The 10,014-nt window shown below is 35.7% G+C and overlaps 2 protein-coding genes across 3 annotated transcripts; one reads left to right on the forward strand and one right to left on the reverse strand.

Annotated features, from left to right (window-relative positions):
- The first annotated feature begins 1,368 nt into the window (after positions 1–1,368).
- Positions 1,369–3,905, forward strand: LOC111881900 (probable clathrin assembly protein At4g32285). Its single transcript, XM_023878288.2, has 2 exons — positions 1,369–1,476; positions 2,008–3,905. The coding sequence occupies exon 2, from the start codon at positions 2,082–2,084 to the stop codon at positions 3,747–3,749; it is 1,668 nt and encodes a 555-aa protein (XP_023734056.1). The 5' UTR covers positions 1,369–1,476; positions 2,008–2,081; the 3' UTR covers positions 3,750–3,905.
- Positions 3,906–4,250: 345 nt separating this feature from the next.
- Positions 4,251–7,731, reverse strand: LOC111881814 (long chain base biosynthesis protein 1). Of its 2 annotated transcripts, XM_023878203.3 has the most exons (12): positions 7,466–7,731; positions 6,839–6,991; positions 6,670–6,764; positions 6,499–6,590; positions 6,320–6,413; positions 6,148–6,220; positions 5,767–5,899; positions 5,495–5,669; positions 5,278–5,418; positions 5,084–5,179; positions 4,709–4,978; positions 4,251–4,614 (listed from the first exon to the last, which is right to left on the reverse strand). In XM_023878203.3, the coding sequence occupies exons 2-12, from the start codon at positions 6,960–6,962 to the stop codon at positions 4,438–4,440; spliced, it is 1,470 nt and encodes a 489-aa protein (XP_023733971.1). In that variant the 5' UTR covers positions 6,963–6,991; positions 7,466–7,731; the 3' UTR covers positions 4,251–4,437. The 2 variants fall into 2 exon arrangements, with proteins under 2 accessions (XP_023733971.1, XP_023733972.1); XM_023878204.1 differs by lacking the exons at positions 6,839–6,991; positions 7,466–7,731 and having other exon boundaries at positions 6,320–6,405.
- Positions 7,732–10,014: the final 2,283 nt, after the last annotated feature.

The following is a 10,014-nucleotide window of genomic DNA, read 5'->3' on the forward strand; positions in this document are numbered from 1 at the left end:
TCATGATTCCAATATTCCCAGCTGACGAGATATGTCTGGTGTGCCGCAAGGCATGTTTGGACTCTTTTGGAGAGCATGCAGTTCATTGCAAAGAACTCTCGAGGTTCAAATACAGGCATGATATGGTTAAGGATGTTTTGGTCGACATATTTAAGCGTGCTAGGGTTTTCGCCAAGAAAGAGGTTTTTGTTAATTTCCTGACTGACCCAACAAAAGGAAGGTCAATCCTTAGACCGGCTGATGTTTTGATTTTTGGATGGGTTGGAGGGAAACATGCATGCGTGGACCTTACAGGGGTATCCCCTCTCGTAGGCTTGAGAGTCGGGGGTTTCACGACAGGAAAGGCTGCATTAAAAGCTGCCACATGCAATGTCACCAAACATGAAAAATCGTGCATAGAAAATCAACACGTGTTCATACCATTTGCATTTAATACGTTTGGTTTCCTTGCACCGGATGCAATGAAGCTTCTTAATAAAGTACAATGGATCATGCATAACAATGTTATATCCTCTAGATCTATGGCTGTAGTCTTCAAAAGAATTGTCTTTGCCATACAAAAAGGCTTAGTAGCGAAAATTTTTGCTCGTTTGCCTTCTCATTCGTTGTACGATGATAACTAAGATGTATTTTCATTTGAATGAATAAAAAAATATGGTTGAAATTTGGTTATATTCTATTCTAATTTTAAAACAATCTGACAAAAAAATTATACTTTTAAAGATAATTACAATACTAAGACTAAATTACAAATTTGGTTCTTTTGGTATAAGGTTTGCTCCATGAACAAAATAATATTTGGACATAAAACCACTATGTCAAATTTGCAACAAAAATTTCTATTGGAAAAAACATGCAAAAAATATAAAGCAAAGGGACCAAAACTGTAATTTACTCTAACATTAACGAAAAAAACCAGACCCTAAAAGTAAGGCTACAAGCTTGAGTGTCATACGCTTAGACTAAAATCAAACTTGGACTCTCGAATAATTCAAAACTATAACTCTTTCGAAAAAAAAATTCAAAACTATATTCCATTTAAATTCGACATAAAAATAATAAACACGTACATAAAATTACAAAACTCAAAATTAGTTTTAATTTTATTTTATTAAATAGCAAATGAAACGCGAATAAACGCGTTTTTATTCAAAAGAGATACAAATAAATTGGTCGTCAAACAGAAGAAAATTAGAATCCACACAAATTTTAGTAAGGAGTAATAACGGTTTTTGCCTTTTTGGTGGAAAAGGTCAAATACGCAGGGGGTTTTTAAGAAACTCAAGGTTACTTGAGGGGGCGAATTGAAAAAGTTTAAGATGTTTAAAAAAAGGAACACTCGTCATACCACTCATACATAAAGTTGCCCATACAATACATTCGCCATTTTTGGTTTTGTAAAGCGTTCACTTTTCTCGTAGATCGGAGCTTCTTCCACCATTCTTAATCAAGCATCAAATTCTCTGACAATTGTCGGTAAGTTTTTCATCCATGTCTCTCTCTTTGACTTTGTATATACGATGCAGTGTTCGTAACTGTATATATGCGAGTATTTTAGATCGTAATTTGCGAATCGTTGTGGAAGTGATCATGATCATCACCTGTAGCTCAAATTAACACGAATGATCGTAATCTGAGACCTTAATCATAGTTTTGACGTTGCTTTCGTGCAGAAACGTATATAATTTTGAGAAATTGCTTCGTGTTTTGACATTTTGTTAATTTTAATGTAAACTTATAATGTTAATCGATCGTATTCACAATTTCTCCATCCCGAACAAAGAGATGCATATAAACTTCGCGTTCAATTCGATTAATTTGGAAGAATTTTGATGACTGTATTTCACTCTGTTACAGATGCTACAAATTGCATAATGTTAGTTGAGACTTCTGATAATTCCATAAATTGTTCGATTAGGTTTTTCTGCAAAAAAAAAAGCGTCGATTTACCTAATTAGTGTTGTCTTGATTTGCAAACATGTTATATCTCATTCGATTTCTCTGCAGACTTGCTGTTTAATTAAGAGCAGAAGAACAATCAGTGAGATAAATCCAAGGTAAGAGGTGATATTATTGCTTCGATGTCTTCAAGCACAATCAGAAAGGCGATTGGTGTGGTGAAAGACCAAACTAGTATAAGCCTAGCCAAAGTTGCAGGCAATGTAGCACCAGATCTCGAGGTGCTGATAGTGAAAGCAACAGGTCATGACATTGAGCCAGCTGAAGAAAAATACATAAGAGAAATCCTTCACCTCATATCTCAATCAAGAGGATACGTAAGCGCGTGTGTTTACAACATCTCAAAACGATTGAACAAAACAAGCGATTGGGTCGTGGCATTGAAGGCATTGATGCTTGTACACAGATTGTTAGTAGACGGATCCCCAATTTTCGGTCAAGAGATCATGTTCGCAAGCCGAAAAGGTACACGAGTATTGAACATGTCGGATTTTCGCGTTGAAGCTCTTTCTAATTACTGGGATCATTCCGCTTTTGTGAAAAATTACGCTTTGTACCTCGATCAGAAGCTTGAGTTCATCGCGTTTGAACGAAAACTAAGTGGTTTCAACGATAAATGGCGTTTTGAAGGAAGATATGGTGGATTTAGAGATGATCATAGTTATGGAATCAGTCATAAATCCAAATCTTATGGTGATTTATACTACGAATCGATTTCACGAAAAGAATCAAAAGCAGTTACACCCGTTAAAGAGATGAAACCCGATAGGGTTTTGGAACGATTGAATAAACTTCTTCGACTTATTGATCGTGGATTATTGTGTAGGCCAGCTGGAAGTGCGAAAACCAACAAAATGATTCTTGTTGCACTTCACCTCGTTTTGAGAGAAAGTTTTCGGATTTATGCGGATATATGGGAGGCTTTAGGTGTTTTACTTGATCGATTACCCGAAATGGAATACGCGAATTGTGTCAAAACTTTTGATCAATACGTAAGCGCAGCTAAAACAATCGACGAGCTTTTTGACTTTTACAAATGGTCAAAAAATTTAGGTGTTGCTAGAGCTTCCGAGTTTCCCGAAGTTCTAAAGATTACAGATAAAGTTTTGGTAACCTTAGAGAGATTTATAAGAGAAAAAAAGAAAAGGCTTAAGAACTTAGCCATAGAAAACGGACCATCATCCACCACCACACCACCACAAACCACCGGTGACCTGTTGGATCTGAAAGATGAAATTGTTCCTGTTGACAACCATGGAGACACAAACACAAACACATTAGCACTTGCTTTGTTTTCTGAAAGTAAACCTTGTTCTTCAAAGATAAATGAAAATGGAAAATCTGATTGGGAGCTTGCATTGGTGGAATCCGCTAGTAGTTTATCGAATCACAAGGTTGATACGGGTGTTATTGATCCGGTGATGTTGAATGATATATATGATAATAATGGAAGTTGTGTATCTGTATCTGGGTTGGGGAGAACTATAACACCTGCAATAACAACTTCAGTGTTGGCACTGCCTGCACCCAGCGAACCCGTACAAAAAGTGGACCCGCAGGATCCTTTTGCAGCATCTCTTATGGTCCCACCTCCGCCGTATGTCCAACTTGCTGACTTGGAAAAGAAACAGAGTTTTCTTGTGCAGGAACAACAGGTGTGGCAACAACCATATGGAAACAATACGATGCTAGGGCAAGTACAAGGGCCTATGGACAAGATCAATGGTGGTGTTGCTGCTGCTTTCAATGGCATGGGACAGCACACAGGGTATAACTACGCACATTATTGATTATTATTATTATGATTATTATTATTATTATTATTATTATTATTATTTTTTACACTATCTGTTTTCTTGCTTAATTCTCTACAGAGATGTTTTCAGCTCCTTGAGTTGTGTAAAAAAAATTTTGATTCCTTAAATAAAGTTTCTGCGGTATCATTCTGGCCGGTTTCTAATATAAATAATAGTTTATTTAGAGACACTTAAAATATGTGTTTTTGGTTTTAAGTACATTTTGTGAAGACGTTTAAACTGTTTTTACTCCTTGGAAAATAATAAAATGAGAGAAATATGGTTATTTAATATGTATTTAACATCTATCTAATAACTATTAATGGTTCCTACTTTGGTGGTGACTAAAAGCATGACAAAAATACTTTAGGACGAAAAAGGTTAATAATTATTTTCCGGGGGCAAATCCAGAAAATCAACAAACCACAGGGACGAAAATTGTAACTTACTCTAAATAAAAAATTAAATTATAACTTCAAAACTCACAATCAAATATAAACGAATAAATTAAGATTTCATTCCAGCTGACACTAAAAAGAAGCTAAGATTCAATAAGGAAACAAAATTATGAAGAAAATCAATTAGATATGTCAAGAATGATACAATAAACTATCAAATAAATTAATGGTTTTTTTTAAAGAAAAAAAATGGGAAAAAGAAGAAATCTCCTGCAATTTGGTATTCAGTTTTGAGGCGTGAGTACTGAAGCAGCAACAGCCTTCAGTGCTTCATATGCTTTCCTTAAATCAGATTCCGTGTGAGCAGCCGACACAAACAATCTAATCCCAACAGGCAGCTTGCATTTATCAAGTGTAGATCTTCTAGAAGGTACCACAAAAACCGAATGTTCCTTCAATACCTACAAAATCCCATTTCCATCACAAACAATTAAAATAAAAAAAAAAAAAACCTTTTTCAATTTTCATGTTTCAAATAAGTACAAGTGATGTTACCCGATCAGCAATATCCTGAAGCAACTGAAGATCACTCTTTGTAGACCCTGTAGATTCCTTCAATACTAGGAACACAATAGGTGAAAGTATATCACTTGCAAGTTTTAACCCTTGTATTCCCAACAACCCTGTAAATAATGTCTTGATGTTGTCCCTTAAGTTTGTTAGAAGTTTAGGGTTTCCTTCTATCACATCAATCGCAGTAATTGCAGCACTTGCTAAGTATGGTGGGAGAGAAGCCGAGAACACATAACCAGAGCTGCTCAGCCGCTACACAAAGATAAATAAAGTCATAACAAGTTGTAAGATTATTTCATGTTAAAATTACGGATTTGCCCTTTGACAGAAGGATTAAGATGTAGTAACGGTAAGTACTTGGTGATCGATAACTCTATTACTTCCTGTACAGAATCCACCTTCTGAGGCCAACGCATGTCCCATAGCAGCTGTAATTATATCCACCTTCTCAACCTACAACAAAGTAATAAACAACAAAAAAGACTTTCGTTTGACATGTAAGGGTAAAATGGTCATTTAGTCTCATTATAAGAGAAAGAGATTGAACATACGGGGACATTGTAGTGTTCAGTTAAACCTCTACCAGATCCACCAAGAACCCCAAAAGAGTTGCTTTCATCTAATAAAACACGGAATCTGTACTTCTCTTTCAGCCTGATTATCTCATCAAGTGGTGCGATTTGACCCGAATTCTGTAAAACATTTGATTTTACCAGCTTTTATTATTCATCTAATATCAAATTTAAATAAAATAAAAAAGAAAAATACCTGATACACAGATTCAACCACGATGTAGCGTCTCAACTTCTTAGTTCGTTTGTTGTCTTGGGTGACTTTCTCAAGTGTAGTTTGTAAGGACTCCATGTTGTTGTGCTTAAAGTATATGATTGTACTTCTAGATAGATATAACCCATTCTGTATGCCCCAGTGAACACCTTCATCTCTGTAAAAACCCAAGTTTTACTATTAGATAAAACTTTGCTATTTGTCGACAACTTGGATAAATATGAGAGAAATGACATGTTTGACCTCATACTCACACAATAACAACATCTCCTTTCTTGCAAAATGCTGGAATTGCACTGAACATAGTCGAAAGCCCATAAGAATAAAGTATGGAATCAGGAGTTCCTAGAAACCTAGCTATTCTTGCTTCACAATCAAGGTGAACATCTACATAAATAACAAACAAAAAAAAATGTCACTTTTATAGTTGTTACCTAAAATTACATTTACAACAGAACAAAACAAGTTGTACTGTGTTTGGCATACATTAGGCTCCGACAAAAATGACACTTTTTATCACACCAAAAGAGATGAGATAGGGACGTGTGCAAAAGACGTGAATGCCCTTCTCATCTTCGTTGTCAGAAAGACAAAAATAAACCTAGATTATTTTATTTGGGTATTTGTAATTGTACCAATTGTTCCGTAAAATCCACGAGGACCACAGGAACCAACACCGTATTTCTCGAGAGCAGAGGTACATGATTCCTGCGATTAATCATTATTATTAAATTTACATAAATAAAAATGAAAGCATCATAGTAAAAATAAAGAAAGAAGGGTTAAAGGGTAGTTTTGTTTTCTCACAAGTAACTTGTCATCTCCCATCAATCCAAGGTAATTCGCAGAAGCAAAATTCACCACTTCTTTACCATTTATTATTGTATGTGGTCCTGCAGCACTGAATGTAATCCAACTTATATTATGTAACCAATAATAAACAAACCATTTCTCACTTTATTTCAAATACTCTTCAAAATACATACCTCTCCAATACTGGAGCTTCCTTTTCCATCTCTTCATTCATAGGTGGAATAAGAGACTCGGGTACCCATTCATCACATAATTCGTCTATTTCCTACACAAATTTAAGATTTATGATTTATCAGAAATGTTTGTCTCAATCAAAATATAAAAAAAAAAAAAGGTAATTATACCTTATTTGTTAAAGGGCGTTTAGGTGGCTTGTAACTCTTTTGAGATAGTAAGAAGAGAATAACTACAAGTAATAGACCTTCCACAAACAAATGTCCTATATAAAAAGTATATGATCAGTATTAATTTCTTGAATAAGAGCTTTTGTGATTTACTGATTTGAAACTCTACCTCCAATGGGGACTCCAAAAACAACAGCTCTAGCAAAAGGCGCATCGTATGCAAATGTCACCCAATCAGATGCATTTTTCATGGAATTCATCAAGGCTGTAGCAATGTTGTTTGATAACTCCATTTCAAATGTCCCGATGTTTATAAGAATCTCTGAATATAGCCAATCAATTATGGTTTTAGATCACGATTATCAGGTGTAAATTTCGGGATTTTTATACCTTAAACTTGTGCTTATAGAGAAAAGCACCATAAAAATTGCTTTTTTTTAAAGAACATATATAAAAGTAAAAGCAGCACAGGCTTTATGCTGAAAATATGAATCATCACTAACATGTTTAATCATAAGCAATATGAAATCGATCGAATTAATGATAGTAACAAATACATAGTCTTTCAAATTCAGTATCTAATACAATCATAAACTATACAGTATAATTAAGTTCATGAACTTGCAACGAATAACAAAATGGTTAGTAATCCAAGTATAACGAGGAACATACGGATTATGAAATTACAGAGGAAATGTTCCGATGTGATTTAAGGATGAAAGTTTTCAAATTTTCAATTAAGATTGATACCAATGATCAGTATGATACTTCATGAACAGTAAAGATTGTGAATTACCTGATCTGACTAACCGCGAGTCGATTCGATCCAAGAATTGTATGCAGATCTAGAAGTTACTGTTTGATTCTGATGCTGAGTTCAAAACTTTAAACCCAAATAAATCAATTACAGGATTGAGATTTGGAACCCTAATTTAGCAAGGATGGTGATTGAAGAAGAAAGATTGGGGACAATAGAAAGAGAGAGAAAGGGTCTTTGCAGTGCAATGGCCGACTGGCCGTCGAGGTTCTGCTGGGATTTTACTTGAACCGTGGAAAATAATCAAATATGTGTGCCAAACGATTAAAATATATTTTTGGACTTTATTTTTAAATATTTACTCTTTTATTTTATTTAAAAAAAAAAAAAAAAAACTCATTTTTTCGGTTTTCTCTAAACTCCTATTTTTGACAAGTTGTGGCTCATAACTTTCACGTTTTGTCTACTATTGTTTCCATCTTAAAATTTAAATGAAAGATTAGATTAGGGATGAGCAAAAGGACCGAACCGGCCGGAACCGGACCGGACCGGGGAACCGGCTTCGGCCAAAATCAAGAACCGAACCGGCCCGGCGGTTCTACCGGTTCTTGTTGTGTCTTCAAATGTTGGAACCGCTCCTTGAAAAATAGCATCATACGGTTCCGGTTTTTGCCGGTTCTACCGGTTCCGGTTCCTACCGGTTCCCGGTTCCAAAAATCCACAAAAATAACGTCTCGGTCTCGGCCCGACCGGTTCCATCGGGTTCCGGTTCCGGTGCCGGTTCCGGTTTCGGTACCGGTTCCGGCCGGTTCCCCGGTCCATATGCTCATCCCTAGATTATATAGTTTTCAAGGAGAAAAATATCATTCCATTCTTGTTACGACGACATTTATCTACTTCTGAAGTTTCTGAAAATATTAAATATCAACGGATGTAAGCACATGACTGTAAACCAACTCCATTTGTCCCTTTCGAGAACAAGGTTGATACAATTGGTTCCTCTAACCCCTTTCGAGAACAATGATGCTAAATATGAACATATAAACATATTACATGAACACATACACGTAAGCTACAAGAACACATATAGACTCGTGAAACTCATCAATAATTGTCTGATCGTAAGCTAAATAGTGAAATGTCATAGTAAGAAACTGAGATTAGGCTGAAATTACTTTTCTCACCCTAGGAGCTACATTTCCTCTTCTTTCTCTCTTGTGGACACACTAACAAATTATCCTCTTACTCTACATCTTTTACTTCCTCATAAGTCTTGACCCGTCTTCTCATGTTCCTTAGCTCTTAACATAGCACAATGGAACATTCTAACTAACTTTGTTTTTCACTTAAGTGTCCATCATGACACTTGTTGCACCACTTTCTCTCTATCTACACATCTATCATCTTTCTCTTCCAATCTATCTCTAATCAGTGTTATCACTAGAGCATCAATGACATGGTGCAAGCTCTACTCATCTTATCTCATACACTTTCCATTTAACAATAGACTTTATCCTCTACATGACTACTTTCTTTCAAGCAATGTCAATCTACTCTTGTACTCATAAGTACATTTCTTTGACTCTTTAACTATTTCTTAGATAGAATCTCTTTATCTTTCTTTTCTTTCTCTGGGTATACAACCATCTTACTATTTATGTAACATTCATAAAATTCTTAAAAATTTTAAACTTTTAAATATACCCAAAAACCATCATTTTTTACAAATTGTTTTCAAAATAAGTTCAACATCAGAGAAATCCCAAAAATCGTGAAAACGAAACATGAGGAGGTGCACGATCACACATTTGCATTCCCTCGATCCTCTAAAGTACCTGAAATATAATCCAAAACTATAAGCACAAAGCTTAATGAGTTACCCCAAAATACTGATACATAACAAATATCACACATATAATAACAGCATGCAATGGGTCCACTGTTAACAGATTGGATTATCCCTGAGCACACATCATAAGTATGGATTGCCCCATAGTCCCACAACTTATGTCTGGCTTGCTCCCTGGCCTGATTAGTCCTCGGACTGAATACCACTAAGCCCTCAATATGAGTCTGCCATGCCCTTCCCCACCCTCAGCTCGTATCTGGAATGCTCATGAGCCCTCAGTATGAGTCTGACATGCCCTCCTCGACCCTCAGCTCATATATGGTATGCTCCAGGGTTTGTTGGCTACAACAAGGAGCAATACAGCCTCAACCCAACCCACACCATATGTCGACATATAACATATAATATCATATACAAATAAACAGACAGTATAACAGGTAGTCCTACAGATCTACCAAACTAGCATATCATGACTAACATGCATATCAATTCCCTACTCAACATATCAACACTATCATGTTATTAAACCAAATGGTTTACCTTGGTGCCTTCGACCTGAAAGTACAGTGAGGAAGACTCACCACACAATGTCCCACCAAACCGAAAAATCTCCAACTGCTGGCTCACAAAGAATCCTAAACTATCAAAACAAAATAAATATCTAATTAACAATTGGATTACCATTCTTGATTAAGGATTCATACTTAGGGTAAATGTCCACTTTACCCTTTCCCCAACT

This window comes from Lactuca sativa, chromosome 5 (assembly GCF_002870075.4).
Source record: "Lactuca sativa cultivar Salinas chromosome 5, Lsat_Salinas_v11, whole genome shotgun sequence".
Lineage (NCBI taxonomy): Eukaryota > Viridiplantae > Streptophyta > Magnoliopsida > Asterales > Asteraceae > Lactuca > Lactuca sativa.

Coding starts and splice junctions, on each gene's coding strand:
- LOC111881900 (XM_023878288.2), top strand. CDS start 2,082: ATGTCTTCAAGCACAATCAGAAAGGCGATTGGTGTGGTGAAAGACCAA.
- LOC111881814 (XM_023878203.3), bottom strand. CDS start 6,962: ATGGAGTTATCAAACAACATTGCTACAGCCTTGATGAATTCCATGAAA. Junction 6,591..6,669: donor AACGCCCTTTAACAAATAAG/GTATAATTACCT, acceptor AAATTTGTGTAG/GAAATAGACGAATTATGTGA. Junction 6,221..6,319: donor TGGGAGATGACAAGTTACTT/GTGAGAAAACAA, acceptor GATTAATCGCAG/GAATCATGTACCTCTGCTCT.